Below are 21,795 nucleotides of genomic sequence, written 5' to 3' on the forward strand. Positions count from 1 at the left end.
TATTTTGTGACTCAAATAACTGACATTAATTGCGTGAGGTTTTTTTAGTCTCACAAAAAAAAGTGAATCCTCATACTCTCCGTCTCAATTTATCTATTATGGTTATTAAAAATAGTTATTTCAAATTATTTGTCATTTTAGGAATTTAAGCCTTCAAGACATTTTTTTTCCCATTTACCTTTAGTAGAATTTTGTGATTAATGGAGATGACACATAAATAGAGTAAATATTTAATAGCGAGAGATTATAACTTAAACATACATAAGGGCAAAGTTAGTCAAATACCCCTCCTAATTAGTATTTTGTAAGGGACGTATAAAACAAAAATGCTACAGATATATAACTTGAGACGGGAGTACATTCACTTTGAGTCCACTTTTTTATTAGTTAGACAATAAGAAGTATAATTATGTGAGAAAACATTAATAAAACTTTTACAACTTTCCATTTTCACTCTTTCCCTTCGTTTATATAAGACCCTTCCTTCCCATCTCTCTCAAACACCCAGTCTTCCATTCAAAACGTTTCTCTTCTATTCTCTTTCTCACTTACTAGATCTTCTATTAAAAATCCCACAAAGAAGCCATGGCTAAGGGAGGCAATAAGCTCACAAAGCTCAAATCAGTCTTGAAAAAAATGCAATCTTTCAAGATAGGTCGATCTTCAACAATTCTTGCTCTGATGATGATTCACATTCCTATGAAGACCAACACACAGTCCACGTTGGTAAATCACGCCGACATTACCTCGTTAGCTCCGACGTTGTCTGTCATCCACTTTTCTTTGAACTTGCTGAAAGATCAGGTGATTCAATTGCAGTTGGATGTGAAGTTGTTCTTTTCGAATACTTGCTTTGGATGTTCGATAATGCTGATCCACAACCCGAGTCATTGGATGAGCTCGTCGAGTTTTACTCTTGCTGAACTATTTTTGCATTGCGGGATTTTTCATCATGTGGTATATACGATACAGTTGTAAATTTCTTTCCAAAGTTATGGAGTTTTATAAACTTAGAGCTATTAGGTAAGATGATGATGCATATGTACAGAAAATTTAGAGAAGGCCATGTATAAGGCAGAGCCGGGCAGTGACAGTTCATTTCCGTTACTGGCTGGGCGACGAGGAATTAATTAACCCATTCGTAATTGGTGGATAGAGATTGATAATATTGTATTATTGTAATTACATTTTCTTTATTGATTGTGTTACATTTACAGATAATGAAGAGTTCACTGGAACCAGTTACTCTTGTTCATACCCTGTATTTCTATTAAGTAATTCACAAAATATTTATAAATAGTTAATTGTGGACTCAATTATAATTTTAGGTTTACTTGAGATTATTGTAGAAATTCATAAACTTTAAACCAGGACTGCCTGTGTGTCAATATATATAAGTTGATTATTTTAACAATATAAGTTGATTATCGCTAACTAACAAAGTGAAGTTGATGAATCTCTTTACTCTTGGTTGGACATGAGTTGATCGTGATTAACTGTCGTATTGGTATAGTGTTAATATAACGACAATGAAGGGCAATTGGATGAGAAAGTGATACATCAAGTTCTAGAAACTTAGCTGAAATACAAGGAAGCCTTAACTGCAATGTAACAGTATAAGGGTCAAATATTAATCGACCTCAAAATTATAGTTAGAATTGTAAGTTTTTTTACTTCAAGTCCATAAATTAAGTTACAGCAAAGGAAACAATTTAGAAATCTGTACGACAAGTGAGGGTTGCTCAGTTGATAAAGCATCTCGACCCACAACCTCTTCAATAACTCATTCCTCCCAACAAAATACGCACTATCCATTATTCCTATATTTGTTATCCTCATCTTGCAATCGGCGTTAATCCTGCAATTCCTAATAAACCAGATGAACGACTTTACATAGAGAAAGAAAGATGAAGCAAGTCACATATATGGAATGAAAGAAGTGATTTTTATAGCACATTGAAGGAAGAAGAAAGAGAGAGAGAGTACGTAAAGCAAGGGATTTTGTAATTCCAATTATACAGTTTAATATATAGCCGTTGCGCTTTATTCATTTGGATTTTGTTGGCCTAACCCATAATAAGTGCGTAAATTAATTACCTAATTAATAATTCCCATTAAATTGACATTAGCAATTGTTTGAATGTTCTAACCTAGGACGAAATATATCAAACGGACATAGAATTGGACGAAACCAGTTCCTACTAGTCACAAATAATGATACAGACTTAACCATGCGATGAAATTACTATTTGGACCACATATGCCCGAAATGAGAGGTTGGGTTCTTTATTTTTTCCACAAATGCTACTTATGCAGGCAGAATGTGTTTCAAATCAGTCTGAACCACCTAGGAATCTAACAAAATTGTACAAACAAATCCCAAATAGCTATTCCAAGATATCAGAAGTCGCGGAGCATGATTCGTACTTCTAAAACTAAAAACAATGGGGCTATCACACGAAAAATGATATCCCAAGTGCAAGAGCTTACTACTGATGATCAGTGAGCATACGACGCAGAATATCTGTGATTACATATACAATTTACAAAACTAGATCTGCAGATCTTTCGTGCACATGCATGAGCTTGAACCATAAATGCCTTCTCTGTCTCTTTCTCTCATTGATCCCGTCCGGTGTACAATTTTTAATCATATACTCCATCATACATTGCTAAACATCATTAATTGTAAAGAATAATTGGACGATTGCAGGAAGCCAGCCAAATACAAGTCAATACAGTTGTTGTTACAAGGTAGTGTTACAGAAAAATAAGCATAAAGCACACAATTTGTATTACGCTGAAGAATCAAATCTCATTACAGTCCAAAACACAATTCTCTATATATATATGTGTACCGAATATGATTGTTTAAAAATTTGATACAAACACACTACAACACTACTCTTATCTTTAAACATTCTAAAGCTTGAAAAGATTTTTAATATCCTATACCCCCTACCCCTTTGGTATCAAAGCTTTAAAATTTTTGGACCTTAAGACTATATATATATATATATATATATATATATATATATATATATATATAAAAGTGCGGAGCAAAGATGATCGATAGATGGATTAGGTCTCCCTCTCTACTTAATTAATTAACATACCGAATCTCTTAACAATAACTTATATTAATTTATCATCATCGCAATTATATATCTGGGCGAGAGGAATCTTTGGCATACATCTGTTTCTTAAGATTTTGGATTTCCTATAACCCACACAACCTCCCCATATTTCGGTATGTATAATACGTATACTCCCTCCGTCCCAATTTATGTGACACTTTTCGCTTTTCGAGAGTTAATTTGACTAAATTTTGAAGCTAAATTGGATTAGATTAACTCAATATTTTAACACTAAAATTTATATGTTTGAAAACTATATGAAAAGTACCACTTTCTCATATCAATTTGGTGAAAAAATACATCTTAAAATGTTGGTCAAACTTCATGCAGTTTGAATCTCGGGAAGCGAAAAGTTCCACATAAATTGGATAGAGGGAGTAATTACTAGCAAACTATGCCCGTGCAATGCACGGGGCCCAACATGGTTAGTTTGGTTATTGGTTTGTATTTTGTAGAAAAAATGTTATTATACTCTCTCCGTTCTCTTTTACTTGTCTATCATACTAAAAAAATATTTTCGCTTTTACTTGTCCACTTTAGCATATTTAAGAGATTTTCTTTTCCTATCATTAGCATTAATTACTCATTCTAAATCATTTTTCAAGTCCATTAAGATTATATACCAATTAATATGGGTATCATGATAAAATATGATCTTCATTTATTATTTTTTAAGAGATGTGAATCCACTGTGGACAAGTAAAAGTCACATATACAAAATATATTTTACATACTATCACTTTAGTTTTAATCAAAAAAATTGAGTTTACAAATTAAATATACCTTATAATGTTAATGTTAATGCAAGTAAGTTTCATCCATTTTAAATCATTTTCTTTTGAACATATGATAGAAGTCTTTCAGATGGAAAGAGTTAGACTTTTTCCTAGTTGTCATATCAATGGAAGTTGTTCATCGATGAAAAAAAGAAAATTAGTTTGAATATGCAGCAAAATCAATATTTTGATTCCAGGTTTTCCTAAATTATATATAAAGTGTTACGAAATGTAAACCGAATAACAGAACAAAGAAGGAGCAATGGAAAAATGAAGTGAAGCAAAAAGGCCATCCAATAATATAAAGTGTAATGTGTACACTATACATGTCTTTATAGAAAGGTTACACATGGTATGAAAAGATTGAGGATGGAAAAGGTAATGAAGAACTGAAAAGTATTCTTAAGACAACAGATTGTACAATTTTGAATGCATGTGTTCGTCCTTTTTTGTGGCTTATGTAAAATAGAAATAGAAATATTAGGAGTATATTGTAGTATTACATATGTTTCCTTTGGCAATGTACCATTTTTGTTTTTTCTCTTAGGCACCGTTTATTTACTTAACTTATGAGCGTACGAATCAATCATTGATTTTTTTAAGCTCAAGATGCATTTATTTTTGTAAAGATTTTATCACTTATTGGGTCTGAAGATATCTGATTCTCTCAAATTGGAAAGAAGTCTTAAAATTATTCAGACCTCAAACAGATGCTTTCTTCATCAAACCACAGATGCCTTACATTTCTTCACAAATCCCCTGCTGCTCTTTGTCAATTGCAGGATAAACACAATAATATTGGCTCTTGTTGGAATCGAAAATTTCCATCTCTTTTATATGTCATTGAATGTGAAAAATACCATGAAAACACCAAATACTTTGTGTCTGACATAAAAATCATGAAAATGTCAGATCCTGAACCTTCAACGTGTTTGGATCTCTTATGCTTTACTATTTATTATCTTATTTCATGGCAAATTTACATGGAATATCCTTTTCCGTTGAAATTCTGATGGGTCTAGCTGAAACCCATCACATAAGAGGGGAGACGGGGAAGAAAGGAGGGCGGGTGGGGGTGGGGGTTGGATAGTTTCCAAGGATGCACTTATTTGGTGAAGCTGTTTAATCAAATCTTTCTTAAATATACGCAGTATTTTCATTTTTTTTTTATCTAATATAAAATGTTCATTTATATATTAATTATTTCATATTAGATAAGTTTGATTTAATTTTTATAATAATTTTCTAAAATATTTTATTGATATGATATTTAATTACTATTTTATTTAAATTTTATATGTAATAATTTTAAAATAAAGATAAATAATACACGTTCAGATGTTAAAAAACAAACAGTCTTAATCATTTAGTATTCAAATCTAAAGACAACATCTTAATAATTCAGATGTATATTTAGATTCAGACGTCTTAATCTTAATGAAATAAAATGTAGCCTTAGAGCTATTCCAGATGCAAGGGACAAAGACTGACAGAGAGAGAGATTGATTTCTTAACCAAAATTAAATCACATCTAACTAACTATACCCTTTCTAAACTTTAGCTAATGTCAAAACTAATTGTATATGCGATTGTATATTTAGTATATTAGTGTATATCACGTGTCAGAGTTAGTTAGGATCAGATTCTGTTATTTTGACTAGGTGGTTAGTTAGTTTTAAGTGTGATGATTAGTTAAATGTAAGCTGTAGAATAGCTGGCAAGTGAGGTCTACAAATATTTCATTTTCTACATTGAGTTGTAATCGAATCAATACAATCAAATACAATTTCTTCATTTTGCTTTGTTTCCTCTCGATAATGCAAACCTCCATGATCGAACTTAAAGCTTCGATCATGGATTTCAATTGATAAATTTACATGGTATCAGAGCAGTGATCCTACGATCAATACTGCAAGCAGAAAAACTCCATTAGAGGAGAGTTTAAAGATCAAAAGAAGAAAAAATGGGAGAAGAAACACCAACTGCTACGACAGTGACAGTTGATCACCATCATCCATTGTTTTTACAAGCCTCAGATGTTCCAGGTTTAGTGTTGATCCCTACAAAGCTTACAGGACCAAAAAACTACACTTTGTGGAGTAGATCCATGAAGTTAGCATAAGAGGAAAAGGAAAACTAGGTTTCATAAATGGAACATGTGTGAAAAGTATATATAAAGGTGAATTAGAACAATTATTGGAGAAGTGTGATGCGATCGTACTATCATGGTTAGGAAGTACTGTTTCTAGTGAATTGATCTCTAGGATTGTATATGCTACAAGTGCTTAGAGAGTTTGGGATGAGTTTAAGGAGAGATTTGACAGATCTAACTTGACTAGAATCTATCATATTTGGTCCGAGATAATGAATTTGAAGCAAGGAAATGATTCAGTAACAAGTTATTTTTCAAAGATGAAGATCCTTTGGGATGAATTGAATGTAATAGTACTTTTACCATCTTGTTGTTATGAATCAAAGCATTACACATATCACCTCAAGGCACAGAGGTTGATATAATTTCTTATGGGACTGAATGAGAGTTTTAGCAACATAAGGAGTAACCTGTTAGCAAAAGGATCAGAAGTGACAATAAATGAAGCCTATGTTATTACCACTCAGGAAGAGAGTCAAAGATCTTTGGGAGTAGTAGGTGCACATAGAGATGTCTTGACCATGCTAGCAGGTAGAAACTAAGGAAATAGATACAGAAAGCCAACATGAGCCGTAGCAGGTCCATCAGGAGAACCTTATGGTGAATGTGGCTATAAAGGGCACAGAACTATAGATTGTTACAGACTTGTAGGATATCCAACAAATTTCAAGAGTAAGAAGAAGAATGGACAATCTGGTGGAGAGTTCAAGCCACATGCAAACTCCACTACAACTAATAGAGGAGAAGAGTCTAGTGGATCCAAATCACAAACTGGTGGGCTGTTCACTCTTCAGCAGTATCAGGAAGTTCTGAACAAGCTGGATGATTCATCACCAACCAAATGTATGTCAAACATGGTAGGTATAACCTCTCTACTATCCAATGCTTTTGTAAATGAGTGGATAGTGGATTCAGGAGCTTCACATCATATAACACCTTGCAAAGAGTTACTCACTGCTTTTAAGGATTAAAGGATCAACAAAGTATTAAAGTTCAAACTCCATTTGGTGACAAATCTGAAATAACAAGTGCAGGAAATGCTAAGATATTAGGTGATCATAGGATACAGAATGTGTTGTATGTACCAGACTTCAAATTTAGTTTGTTGTCAGTATCTAAGCTCACCAAGCTTGTATTGTGCAACAATTTTCTTGCCTGATTTTTGTCTATTTCAGGGGCTCTTCAATGGCAAGGTAATGAGGATTAGTAGAGAGAGAGAGATGGATTATACATTTTGCAAGAATCTGGATAGATAACAGCTCATGCAGTTGGAAATGAAACACTAAATAACAATAAAGAAGGACAACTTTGGCACATGAAGTTGGTCCATCCTTCAGTAGGAGCAATGAAGTACATTTCATCACTCAAGATCAAGGTAGAAGCAAGTATCCAAGATAACTGTGAAGTATGTCCTCTAGCAAAACATCATCGATTGAAATTTCATGTTAGTACTTATAAGACAGTAGCATGTTTTGAACTTGTACATATTGATTTGTGGGGACCTTATAAAAAGGCTACATTGATGATAAGTAATATTTTGTTATATTAGTAGATGATTTCAGCAGATACACTTGGGTTTGCCTTATACAATCCAAGAAAGAAGTGTTTACTGTCTTTTTTGAATTCTTGTGTCTGATTAAGAACCAGTTTAACTATACTATAAAGATAATCAGGTCTGATAATGACACAGAGTTTTTTAACTCTAAATGTGTGAATTTGCTTGCTGATAATGGTATTATACATCAAAGTAGTTGTCCTTATACTCCTCAACAAAATGGCACCGTAGAGAGAAAGCATAGGCATATCATAGAGGTTGCTAGAGCCTTGAGATTTCAAAGTGGAATTCCTATTGTTTTTTGGGGAGATTGTGTGAGAACTGCAATTTATTTGATTAACAGGCTTCCCTCAATGGTTTTAGAAGGAAATAGTCCATATGAAAAGTTTTTTGACAAGCACCTAGTATTGATCACTTAAGAGTTTTTGGTTGTTTATGCTATGCTAGTCAACTGCCTAGAGGGGATAAGTTTCTTTGAAAGGGCAAGACAAGCAGTCCTGGTTGGTTATTCAGAGACACAGAAAGGCTATAGACTATTTGATGTTGTTTCCAAGGTGATCTTTATCAGCAGGGATGTCACTTTTAGGGAAAATATTTTCCCTTATCTGGATGCTCACTCTTCCTCTCAAGAGGACATGTTTTCCCTCGGTTATTTACGACGCAAGAGGACGGGGATCTTGATACGTCTTTTCCAATTCTGCTCATGAGAGTTCAAGACCAATACAACACATTGTTCAACCTGAACATGATGACAACCCTGAGAGTGTGGAACAGGTTGAATCCCAAAATGATGATCTTAGGAGTTCTGCCCCTCTCATGAGTTCTGAACAAGATGAGAATGGGCATGCTCAACAATTAGAGGATGAAACAGGCTTGCATGATCTTTGCAGATACAAACTTGCATGAAGAATGACCTGCACAAGTGAATGATCATGTTCCTTTGATGCAACAGCATGAAGAAGTGGTTACATCAATGCCTATCATATAGGAGGAGCAAAGAAGACCTTCTAGAAATGCCAAACCACCAATTTGGCATAGTGACTATGTCATGACACACAAAACTGCTGGAAACTGTGCCTATCCCATAACTAGTCACATATCCTACACTCATCTCACACCATCGTATCAGACATACCTAAGTAATCGTTCTACTGTGAAAGAACCTAGAAGCTTTCATGAAGCATCTAAAGGCAAACTGTGGGTTGAAGTAATGAAGAAACAGGTAGATGCACTTGAAGAGAATCAGACTTGGGAATTAGTGGACTTGCCACCAGGAAAGCAGCCTATTGGTTCAAAATGGGTGTATAAAGTAAAGCTAAAAGCAAATGGAGATACAGACAAGTATAAAGCTAACTACTGCCTTAGTGAATGTAGGATATACTCAAAGTTCATATGATCATTCTCCATTTACAAAAACAAGGGACAAGGAACTGGTGATCATCTTGATTTATGTTGATGACTTGCTTATAACAGGAAACAGTTCATAGCTTGTTGATGACACAAAGAAGTATTTACATAGTCAGTTCAAAGTGAAGGATTTGGGAATATTGAAATACTTCTAGGAATAGAAGTGATGAGGTCTAAGAATGGGATACTTCTCAATCAAATGAAGTACACACTTGAGCTGATCTCAGATGTTGGTCTTAGTGGTGCTAAATCTGCTAGCACACCACTAGAAGAAAATGTCAAACTCACTTTCCTGGATTATGATGCAACTGTTGCTAAGGATAGTGACAATAAAACTGACAAGACAAATGATCCAGTACTAGAAGATATTGAATGCTATCAAAAACTAGTAGGTAAACTTATTTACTTGACCATTACCAGGCTAGATATATGTTTTTCCGTACAACTGCTAAGTTAATTCATGAAATTACCCAAGAAGTCACATTGGGATGCAGCTCTAAGAGTTGTGAGATATGCAAAAAGAGCACCGGGATTAGGAATACTATTGAAAAGAAATCCAATCAAAGACCTGACAGTCTTTTGTGATTCAGATTGGGCCTCTTGTCCGAATACAAGAAGATCAGTGACTAGTTTTGTGATACAGCTTGGAGGGTCTTTGATTTCATGGAAATCTAAGAAGCAACATACAGTGAGTTGAAGCTCAGCAGAAGCAGAATATCGAAGCATGGCCTCAACAGTGTCAGAGGTTGTGTGGTTAACAGGAGTGCTTAGAGAACTTCAAGTTAAGATTGAGCTTCCTATAAGAGTCTATTGTCATAGCAAGGCTGCTATACAAATAGCAGGGAATCCAATCTTTCATGAACGAACAAAACATATTGAGATAGATTATCATTTTGTGAGGGAAAAGTTCAAAGATGGGACAATATTGCCAACTTATGTCAATACCAAGCTACAACTTGCTGATCTGCTAACTAAGGGCTTGGGAGCATCATAACATCACGCACTTTTATCCAATCTGGGAGTGATCGATATGTTTCACCGACCAGCTTGAAGGGGAGTGTCAAAACTAGTTATATACGCGATTATATATTCAGTATATTAGTGTCTATCGAGTGTCAGAGTTAGTTAGGATCAGATTCTGTTATCATGAGTAGGTGGTTAGTTAGTTTTAAGTGTGATGTTTATTTAAATGCCAGCTGTTCTACAGTTGGTAAGTGAGGTCTACAAATATCTCATTTTCTGCGTTGAGTTGTAACCGAATCAATACAATCAAATACAGTTTCTTCATTTTTCTTTGTTTTCTCTCGATAATGCAAACCTCCATGATCGAACTTGAAGCTTCGATCATGGCTTCCAATTGATAAATTTACAGCTAAGATCATTTTTTTATGATCTCTGAAAGTTTTATGATGTTAATGTTAGGCCAATATCCATTTTGTATAGTAAATTTTATTCACTAAACATTAATATGTGTGCATATATACACTTAAGTATAGCTTGAAGAAATATACAAAACAACAATATAGAGACATCGTTCTATTGCTGATGATGATTACAATACAAGAGAAGGCATATTTATGCTTTTTGTACATAGGAGTCCTACTACTGATACTATTCTTATCTGTACATAGATTAGTCTAATACAACTTCTTTTACACTAAGACATTAGCAGGTGATGGCTAATATTTGGAGTCCACAAGATGTTGTACATCACGTGACATCTCTCTAAAATCCCCTCTCAAGCTGGAGGTGGAGAGAGGGACAACTCCAAGCTTGGATCGAAAGAAATGAAATTGAGCTTTTGTCAACGGTTTGGTGAACACATCTGCAACCTGTTGTTGTGAGGGAGCAAATTTTGCAACCATTGAACTTTGAGCTACCTTTTCTCTTACAAAATGATAGTCCATCTCGACATATTTAGTACGAGCATGAAGTACTGGATATGCCGAGAAGTGAAGAGCTGAAATATTGTCCTAGAAGAGCAAGAGAGGACTGAGCAGTGAGACTCCAATATCTCTGAGAATGTATGTTATCTAAGTGAGTTCCGCAGCTAGAGAAGCCAAAGATCAATTCTCGGCCTCCGCTCTAGATTTTTCCACAGTGTGCTGCTTCTTGGAAGCCCATGAGACACAGTTAGAACCAAGAAAAACACAAAGGACAGTCGTTGATCGACTTGTGAGGGGACAACCACCCCAATCCGCGTCAAAAAAGCCCACAAGATTTAGAGACTATTAAGCAGTGATGCGAAGACTAAATTGAGTCGTGCCCGCCAGGTAGCGAAATACCCGTTTCACACCAGTCCAATGATTTGTGATCGGGTTCTGCATAAACTGACAAAGGAGGTTTACAGCATGAGAAAGGTCTGGTCGCGTGTAAGGGTGAGGTATTGAAGGGCGCCAACTATACTCCGAAACTCAGAGCAATCGATGGGCGGACCATTTGTATCATATAAGTTGTGTTTCTAAGCAAGCAGGGTGTGAATGGCATGAGCACATGCCATTTTTGTACGCTCCAGGATATCATGGGCATATTTTTATTGAATGAGAAAAAGACCATGCTTACTACATGATATTTCAATGCTAAGGAAATAATGGAGAGGCCTCATGTCTTTCATAGCAAAATAATATTGTAAGTTATTGATCAATGCATATAGGAGAGAAGAGTTGCTGCCCGTCAAGAGTATGCCATCTACATATAGTAGGAGCAAAAGTGTACCTTTAGAGCACTGCAAAATAAAAAGGGATGAATCTGCACTGCTGCAAGAGAAACCAAGGTGGAGAAGATGAGAGCTAAATTTGTGAAACCAAGCCTTGGGCGCTTGTTTCAATCCGTAGAAAGCCTTGTTCAACCTGCATACATGATTAGGAAAAATAGGATCGATAAAACCCGAAGGTTGTTCCATAAAAACTATTTCCTTGATATCACTATGTAAGAATGCATTCTTGACGTCGAGTTGCTTGATAGGCCAGTGGAGCGACGTAGAAATAGCAAGAACAATGCGGATGGTGGTGGCTTTTACCACAGGACTTAAAGTGTCATCAAAGTCTACCCCTTCAATTTAGTTGTAACCTTTTGTGACTAACCGAGCTTTGTAGCATTCAACCGAGCCATCTACCTTCAACTTTGTCTTAAAGACCCATCATGATCCAACTATGTTCATTTGAGGATGTCAGCGCACAAGTTGCCAAGTATTGTTGGAGCGCAAGGCATGCAGCTCTTCATGCATGTGTTACACCTCGGAAAATTTTTCGTTAATACACAGTGAATAGACTAACGAAGAGCACGAAGTACACGGTGTTGTAATAAGTAAGGAATGACATTTGATGACCCTAAGTAATATCTCAAAGACATTCGATGTTAGACGAGAAAGTTTGCCAAGAGAAGGCAAGGAATACAATGAGTGTCGAAAGAGATTTACGAGTAACAAGTTAATGATGATTTAACAATGCTTTGGGGAAGAGTTATAACGTCCCTTAGATTGTTAATGAGGTGACAAACAAGTGTCAAGAAGGTTCCATAAGGATTGGAGATCAAACGAGTCGACGAGAACAAGTTCGGAATGACTGGGCATTATACGGCCAAACATACTGGCTGAATAAAACATACGGACCATATGTTCAGCCGTATAATCAGCCCGGGTTAGCACCCCTCTCTTGGACCAAATCTACGGCCGACATACGGTCGAGTATAATTTATACGGACCGTATGTTGGTCCGTGTTTCGGTCGGGACAGATTTGGTGATTATTAATAAGGGACCAAGTTTCATTTTATTTCATTTCTCTTTCACTCCACATCTCTCTAGAACATCTCTCTACATTTCTCCCACAAGAATTCAAGAGATATTAGTGTTCAAATTCATCAAACCAAGTGAATCAAGTGTAAGAAACACATTAAAGTTCATCCAAGACAAGGAATCCAAGTGAAGGTGAAACTAGGGTTTTGCTCAAGTGAAGTGGTTGCACCCAAGGTTCATTCCTACACCATCTAAGGTAAGTTTTATGGTATTTCCTTGTTGTTTAAGGTATTTGAAAGTTGAAACACCTGGATTGTAGAAGGAAATAGAAAATGGGTCATGAATGTGGGAATAGTGTCACTTTTGAGTAAATGTTGGATTGAGTCATGATTCTTGATACATTATGATTATAATCATGTTATAAATGATATTGAGAACATGGGATAGACGTTGTATATGAATGAACGTAATTGTGTGTTATGACCATGAATATGGATGATTGGAAGTGAATTGAGAAGTAAGGACAATGTAGGTGAATAAAGGCTATTGTTATGATGTTGTGAATGTAATTATTGATGTTTGGGAGTTGATATATGATATGGAGGAAGTCGTATAAATGAAGGAGATGCTGTCCAATTTTTCTCTAGCTTTAGTCATGTATGCTAAGTCATCGATTTCCTAATGATAGTATAACTCTAATGAAAGTAGAAACGTGAGCATTGAAGGAGAACGTGCAAGCGATAGAATAGTTGAACGGAAAGGTATGTAAGGCTAAACCTTCTTTCATAAGGCATAGTTCTTTGGCCAAATATCTATTCTTCTATGAGCCTATGATATTCTCCAATGATTCTATCTCTAAAAAGTTACCAAGCTCATGATCCCGATATGTTACGATTGTACTAAGTTCCTTATATGATGAATAATCCTTTAGGGATAGATGTAATGAACGACGATAGTAATGATGCTAAAGATGCTTATGAGCTTATATGTGTATGTGCCTATTTATGGCTATTACGAAACCCCGAGCTTATATGGCCGGGTAGAATATAGTAAATATGTATATATAATGCGCGCGCACCACCTTGCTTAGGTACGGATAACCACGAGCCTTGGTAAGGCCAGGTATGTATGACACTGAGCCTTGGTAGGGCCAGGTATGTGAAACATCGAACCTTCATGGTCGGGTATGCTATGAAAATGCTATATATATGATATGAATATGAATATGAATATGTAAATGAATACGAGTATGAATGGAAATACGACTACGAATACGAATATGGATATGGAATGTAAATGAGTACGGATACGAATACGGATACGGGTATGGATGTATGTACACAATCACGCATTAGAAATGGAAAGTCCCTATGAGAAGCAAGTAAGTGTTATGACGATGATACTATTATCTCCCATCCTATGCTATTTCATATGTTGTCTATTACGCTTTCATATTGGTGTTGATCATGCTTTACATACTCAGTACATTCTTCGTACTGACGTCCTTTTGTTTGTGGACGCTGCGTCATGCCCGCAGGTGGCGTGGGGATAGATTTGATCTATAGCTTCATTACTCAGGGACTACATAGCGGAGCTCCATTTCATTCGGAGCTACAGCTTTTGGTATTCATTCTTTTGTGTACATACTTATGGGCATGGCGGGGTCCTGTCCGCCTATATGAGAGATTGACATACTCTTCTTAGAGGCTCGTAGACATGTGTATATGGTTAGATGTGTTTGGCTTTGTCGGCTATATTTTGAATATTATTTTGTTAGCTCCTCGTCGGCTTATGTACATTGATATGGGCATAGTTGCTAATGATGATATAAATGTATTGTTGCCCAATGGGATTAGTATGATTGATGAATGAAAAGTATGATTTAGCTATGTGGCTCACCTAGATGTAATGTGAAAGTATGTTAAGAGGTGTCCGGGTGGGTTAGCACCGGGTGCCCGTCGCGGCCCTCCGGGTGGGTCGTGACAGCATGGCAGTGAGCCATTGCGGTTTGGATAAAGCGGATTTTACAGTCTTGGGTTTCGGTGTCAGAGTGTACTGAGGCATCTAGGGAAAGTGATTGAAAGAAGAGGTCGGGTAAGGTCGTGGATTTCGCTCAGTGAGCATACGGTGTGTATTAGAGGGGCTAGGTGGTCGGAAGAACACAGAGGGGCGAGATTGGCGTAATTGTTGATTATTATGAGTAGAGGGAGTGTTATGTATTGGAGAGGAGACACGGGGAAGGTCCACATAAAGGTTTATACTTTCGTTAGCAGTAGGCTCAATTTCAAGGGCGTTTGAAAGAGTATGACCTGTAGTGTTTGGTTGAGGGCTTGGCGATGATGTGGAAGGGCTATTTAGCAATGTTTTAGGTGCAGCAACAAGCAAGGGACATGACATACCATGTTCAATAGGTGCAGCTGGTCCGTGGTTTGCAATATGAGGTTGTGGCAACACATTAATGTCCGCATGATTTAGCTCGGCAGGTGCAGCAGGTGTCAAGGCAGTAAGGTCAGTTTGTTGCGGCTCAGCAGGGGCACCGAATAGAGGTACTGGCTCGGCATCATAAGGGTAAGTATCGTGCACCGACGATGCCAAGAACTTTATCTATGTCTTTGAATTGGGAGTTGGATGAATCTGCATGATCATTAGAACTAGAAGAAGTATATGGTAGGTTAGATTCATCAAATATAACATGTCTTGAAATATAAACCTTTTTAGAGTGAGGATGGTAGCATCGATATCCTTTGTGAAGTAGACTATAGCCAATGAAGACACACGGAAAAGTCTTCGATTCAAACTTGTGCTTGTTATAACTCTTGAGACGGGGAAAACAACAACATCCAAAAACTTTTAATGAGTTGTAGTGAGGTTCTCGTCCATACAACTTTGAAAATGGGGATTCCATGCTTAAGGTCGAAGTAGGCATAGTATTAATTAAAAACACAATAGTCATAAAGGCTTCAACCCAAAGAAACATAGATAAGTGGGCATTGAACATCATTCGGAGTCCGGTTTCAACAATGTACCTATGTTTTCTTTCGGTGACTCCATTTTGCTAGGGTGTATGCAGACAAAAGACGTGTTGTTGTATGCCATTTTGGGCTAAATATTGTACGAATTCTAGGCTGTTGAATTCCCCTCCTCCGTCACATTGAAAGGTCTTAATCTTATTTGAAAATTGGTTTTCTACTAATTTGTGACAAAGTTAGAAAAGAAATCTAATTTCTTCTTTAGGGGATATAACCAAGTAAGTCTTATACAATCATCAACAAAAATAACATAGTGTTTTATTCCTTGTGAAGATGCAATAGGGGCTGGTCCCCATAAATCACTATGTTTATTTGCTAAAGGTTTGAACTCTCTCTTGTTAGAAACTTGGAAAGGCAACATATAACTTTTTCCCATCTGACAACTAGCACATACTGAAAAACTTTTATTCCAACTCCTAACATCAATGAATTTATTACTATGCAAAAACTTAAGTATTCTCAAGTTTGGATGCCCTAATATTTGATGCCAAATGGAGTCTGAATTCTTCTCTGCCCTCGTAGCTGTTAAAACTTTGTGTAAGTTCCCTTCCAGCGTGAACAAGTCGGCTTGATAATTTCCCTTGGCAAGAATTTCCTTTTTTTTATTATCCATGAGAACAAACCCACTATCAAGAACTTTAAAGAGCAAGGATTATTTGTCACAAGGTTGCTAACTGAAATGAGGTTCTTCTTAGTTTAGGCACGACAAAAATATTTCGTAAATGTAGATTTCTTCCAACATTCGTGTTCACCATTTCCAAGCATTACTGAGTCATTACTTCTAAAAGTGGATGGATTTGGAAGAATACCTCTCGATTGCAACATATGGTTGGTAGCACCTGAATCCATGTTGTAGTTGTTATCGGGTTGATCATTGAAGCTCATTGCCGCAAGTGCTTGAGGCACTTCTTGTTGTGCTTGATAGGAATAATCCCATCTATAATAATAAGAAGGAGCTATGTGGTTATTCCTTCTACAAATTTGACAAGGACTTGGTTTTGAACCATCATTCTACTGGTTGGTTCTATGGTTCGCATTGATTCCTCGAAATTGTTGTTGGGAAGGTCCTCTTCCTTTTTGTTGTCCTCGTCCTCTAGAAAAGGTACTTCGACCTCTTCCTCGATTTTTCTGTGCCATAAAGGTAACATTGGGATCAAGGAGTGGTTGTGTCTCTTGGTCATAATTATCCTTTCTCATATCGAATCCTCGAAGAGCATCACAAATCGTGTGAATGTATGATAAGGAGGTTTTCCTAGCATTACAGTACGCAAAGTCTTATATTTGTTGTCGAGCCCCCTAGCAAAGTTTATAACTTTACTATCTTCATCCAACGGTTTGTGTATAGCCATAAGGTTATCACAAATTCCTTTGAACACTTTGATGTATTCATCAACTGATTTGGTGCCTAACTTTATGGTTTGAAGTTGTTGTTTCTACTGGAACTCCTTATCTTTGCTAGCTTTTAGGTAAGTATCCTCAAGGCAGGACCACATTTGTTTAGCAGTTGAGCACCCTATAATGAGGAACATAGACTCTTCGGTCATTGTTCCTGAGAGCCAACTCCTAACTAGAACATCTCGCTCTTCCTATTCTATGAATTTGGGGTTAGGACTTAGTTTTCCTTTCTCAATTTTAATGGTTTCGGATGGTGAGTCCTTTGTGATAATGTTTGAAACTTTCATTTTCTGCATCAATTGGAGAATTTGAGTTCTCCAAACAAGATAATTGGTTGGTTTCATTTTATGGGACAAATAGCAATGAGTTGGTGAAGAGAGGAGGGTGAAAAAATGAGAGCACTGTTAGAGGAACTAGCCATCGTAATAATTGTAGGCTAATACTTCAGGATCTGTAATGACCCGTTTGGTCGTTATTGCGTTTCTGACCCTTTTGATCCCTTTTCGAGCTTTATTAGCTCATATTTGACCCGCAGGGATAGTTGGCACGCTTTTCGAGGTCATCGGAGTTGATTGGGTAAGTTTTGGGAAATTTGGCTTAAAAGCAAAAAATGGTGGACTCAAAGTTGACTTTTGGGTAATCGGACCTTTATCAAAAATTCATCAATTCCGAGAGGTCCGGATGGTCATTCAGAATTTGCGTGTGTATTCGGTTTGGTTCCCAATGCACTCGGGTGCATTTTGAGACTTGGGGTGGGAAGTTAATTTTGAGGTATCGGGGGTTGACTCGGTCATTGAGACCTCCGTTGAGAATTTTGAGGCAACGAGTATGTTCGTAGCGTGTTTTTATGCATGTCTACATATATGGTATGTGAGCAGATGGCCTTGGGTGATAGTCGGGATTTCGGGTTAAGATTGTGGAACATGGAGGATTCTGGTGTCTGGTGCCCGCTATGGTGGCACCAGGACCGCAGCAGCAGTAGCCTTGCCGCTGAAGGGGCCATATGGAATTGGGAAGGACCGCCGAAGCGGTCATGGGACCGCTGAAGCAGTAATTTGGGCACAGAAGCTGGTGTCGGGCTAAGTTGAGTATAAAGTCTTAAGTTAAAACCCTTATTTGCCTCATAATCTCATACTCGGTTCTAAGGATATTTTGAGGGCTTTTCAAGGTTCTTGGCAGATTCTTCTCATTGGTAAATGATTCCACCCTTTTACTTCATTTAATTCTCATGATCTACCCTAGCTAACCTCCATTAAATGCTAGAATTCTTTAGAACTTGGAAGAATAAGAGAGGGTTTTGTGGGTTCTTCATTCTAGGCTAGTAGATCTTGATTTGTTGATTTGGTTAGCTTCATGAAGCATGGAATTGACGATTAAAATCTTTTATTGCATGATCCCTTCCTAATTAGTGGCTAAATTATGGAATTGGAAGTTAGGGTTCATACCCAAATTTGGGGGTTTTCCTAGAATCCAATTTAAGTGATTTGTTGGTTCTTCTAGCTTTTTATTGATGGGAATTAATCACCTCGAGCTTTAATTTCATGATTGAGATCTTTAGATTCTTAATTTTACCTTTCTAGTTCATAAACCCTATTCCATAGGTTAGGAATTTGAGTCTTGAATAGCAGTAAGGTTTGAATGATGATTCTTCTTGATTCTAATTTCATATTTGGATATGGCTAGATTTCATTACCTTGAGGCTCAACGAAAGGGCAAGGCCTACGATTGACACTTCGAGTTTGTTGTTCGGCCTTTTAGGTAGGTTATGGCTTACCTCCTAGTTAGACTTCGGTTAGCGAAGCATATGTATAGTTAGTTTGTGTTGGAGAAAGCATGTGAACCTTCCGGTATGAATTTGGGATGGATATTGTCTTATGTTGGCCTTGTTGTGTGATTTGGGGGCTAGCCGCCCCGTTGCATTGTTGACTTGTTCTATTCACCTATTGGCTCGTCGCCACATTAAGACATTGGATATTGGTGATTAGTGATATATCATGGCTATGATTTTGCGATTCTTTACCTGATTAATTTTGAGATAAGAATTGTGATTCCATTGTGGCTTATTGTGTAGCCTTATTATTGATTTTACTTGTATGCTATGTATGGTACTGTTTGGGATTGAATTGGTTGTTGATATTACATTGCATCGTATTCATACCCATTTCCATCATAGCATTGATATTGCATGGATACGGTACTGATGATGCTAAGTAAGAGAGTGTAGCCTCCGAGGTCTTTACCGGAGAGCATAAGAGAGAGACGAGAGTCCGTGATCCGAGGTTATTTGCCGGAGCAAAATGAGTGAGCGTTTCTCGAGGTCTCCTGCCGGGAACGAATGATACAAGATCGATATTGTGAGGTGTTCATGTGCGGCATATTGATAGTTGATATGAGATCTTGTCGTTGTCATCTTCATGCTTACATCATACATTGAACACTCATATATATATATATATATATATATATATATATAAAGCATATTTGACAGGGGGTGACGATGTAGCCTATGTGTGATAGCATATATGTATGTAAGGCACATTTGATAGGGGCTGACGATGTGGCCTATATTGTGGTTGTGCACATGATCCGATGAGGCATTCCGGAGCGACATGGTACATGGAATTCGCGAGTCCCCCATGGGTCATGACTGTCGAGACATGATGTTTCGCTCGAGGCATGTGTGTACACGGTACCGATATATGGCCATTGCATTCATATCATTGCATCGCATCGCACTTGTTATCATCATTGTGATTGGATTGTATTTGTGTTGTGGATACTTGATCGGATACTTGTGTGAATATTTTACCGACTATGATGAGTACTTGGAACACTTGGGATCAGATGCGTTAACAATAGGCTTAATCGGATATGATGAGATTGGGAATACTCGGGTTTAGATACTTCACTATAGGCTTGATCGGTTATGGAACCTTGTTGGTAGCTGGTGATTTGAATGCTGATGTGAATTGTTGATACTTGAGGACTCGACATGTGTTGATGAGACTGTATTAAACTTGTACTTTATTGTGAGCATGCCTATCTTTCATTTACTTTCTGTATATATGTTAGCTAACTGAGGACGACCTATGATACCTATCAGTACTTGTTGTTTGTGCTGACTTGTACTTGCTGCATTCTTTTATAAATGCAGAGTACCTGGATAGATCTACTTCTACCCCTCGTGGCTGATATTCGAGGATTCTTTGATTCAAGTCTCTTCAGGGTGAGCATGAGGACCTTCGCTGCCCGAAAACTCTTTCTATTATTATATCTTGCTTTCCGTTCTAAGACATGATTTTGAGACTATTGATGTATTATTATTATTATTATTCAGATTGTAGTATTTAGTTAGATGCTCTTGTATGACCAGACTAGATACTGCGGTGGATTTCATTTACTACCGCACTTATTTATATTATATCCGTGAGACTTACGTTACTTTACTTTCTTCCGCTATTTTTTTCTATCTTTTGTGAATGTTGGGATAAGGGTTCGCCTATCGAGGTGGGAAAAGTAAGTGCCCGTATGACTTAGTGAAATTGGGTCATGACAGGATCTTTTTTTTAATTGAGCCAAAGCTCCGATACCATGAAGAAATATGCAAAACAACAATGTAGAGAACTCGTTCTATTGCTGATGTTGATTACAGTACAAGAGAAGGCATATTTATGCTTTTTGTACATAGGAGTCCTACTACTGATACTATTCTTATCTTTACATAGATTAGTCTAATACAACTTCTTTTACACAATCCTACAAAGACACTAAGACATTAGCAGGTGATGACTAATCTTTATAGGAATCCGCGACTTAAGTAATACAAAAAATAAAAAGTTGAATCAAACTAGTGCAAAAAAAAAAAAATACATTAGTAGTATTCACGCACGAAATTCGTGCGTGAAAGGACCAAAGTGCGAAATTCGTGCGTGAAAGGACTTTGGGCCTTTCACGCATGAATTTTGTGCGTGAATGGTGTCAACTGTTTTTTTTTTTTTTTTTTTTTTTGCGTTACCTTTTCACCTTTCCAATCACGTTTTTTTCCATACTTTGGGCAAAGATTAGTCATGTTTTAAAATCCCAAAATATCAATATTTTATATAAAACTTAATATCTTTTTTTGCGTACAATAATGTTGGCTCATTACATCAAGTGGACCTAAGCGTTTGGATCGTCGTTTTAGGGGTTCTAAAGTGCCCCGAAGCAAGTTTTGAAACTTGTAATATTTATAGGGTTTTGATTTAAGTGTTTTATTATATTTGAATGTACAAATTTAAATATTTGATTTAATAATAATTCATCCAATACGAGAGGTTTATACTAATTAAAAAATAATTCATTCCATTTAATTACAATACTAATTCAAAGCAATACAATAATAAATTACAATAACAATACAATCTTCAAGTTCTAGAGGCTCTATTACTTCATGACGTGCTTGTACTACCACGGCCTTGTTGCCCACACGAACGCTTGTCATGGCCATATTGCTTATATATAGAGCACTTGCGAGAATAAGTTCTTTCACTAACATCCATTTGATTGGGTCTACGACTCCGTGAGTTAATGCCCAATTTTCTAATGTAATCCTTGTTAGCAACCATCGAAAA

The 21,795-nt window shown here is 36.7% G+C and overlaps 2 protein-coding genes across 2 annotated transcripts; both read left to right on the forward strand.

Moving 5' to 3' along the window:
• The first annotated feature begins 367 nt into the window (after positions 1-367).
• Positions 368-1,157, forward strand: LOC132067044 (auxin-responsive protein SAUR76-like). The gene is given in 2 exon segments (XM_059460201.1): positions 368-681; positions 684-1,157. Coding segments are annotated over 2 exon segments (336 nt in total). The 5' UTR covers positions 368-585; the 3' UTR covers positions 924-1,157.
• An 8,036-nt stretch (positions 1,158-9,193) lies between these two features.
• On the forward strand, positions 9,194-9,724 carry LOC132066477 (uncharacterized mitochondrial protein AtMg00810-like). The gene is made up of 2 exons (XM_059459783.1): positions 9,194-9,419; positions 9,522-9,724. The coding sequence occupies exons 1-2, from the start codon at positions 9,194-9,196 to the stop codon at positions 9,722-9,724; spliced, it is 429 nt and encodes a 142-aa protein (XP_059315766.1).
• Positions 9,725-21,795: the final 12,071 nt, after the last annotated feature.

The sequence above is a fragment of the Lycium ferocissimum genome, chromosome 8, assembly GCF_029784015.1.
Source record: "Lycium ferocissimum isolate CSIRO_LF1 chromosome 8, AGI_CSIRO_Lferr_CH_V1, whole genome shotgun sequence".
Lineage (NCBI taxonomy): Eukaryota > Viridiplantae > Streptophyta > Magnoliopsida > Solanales > Solanaceae > Lycium > Lycium ferocissimum.

Coding starts and splice junctions, on each gene's coding strand:
- LOC132066477 (XM_059459783.1), top strand. CDS start 9,194: ATGAGGTCTAAGAATGGGATACTTCTCAATCAAATGAAGTACACACTT. Junction 9,420..9,521: donor ATGCTATCAAAAACTAGTAG/GTAAACTTATTT, acceptor ATTGGGATGCAG/CTCTAAGAGTTGTGAGATAT.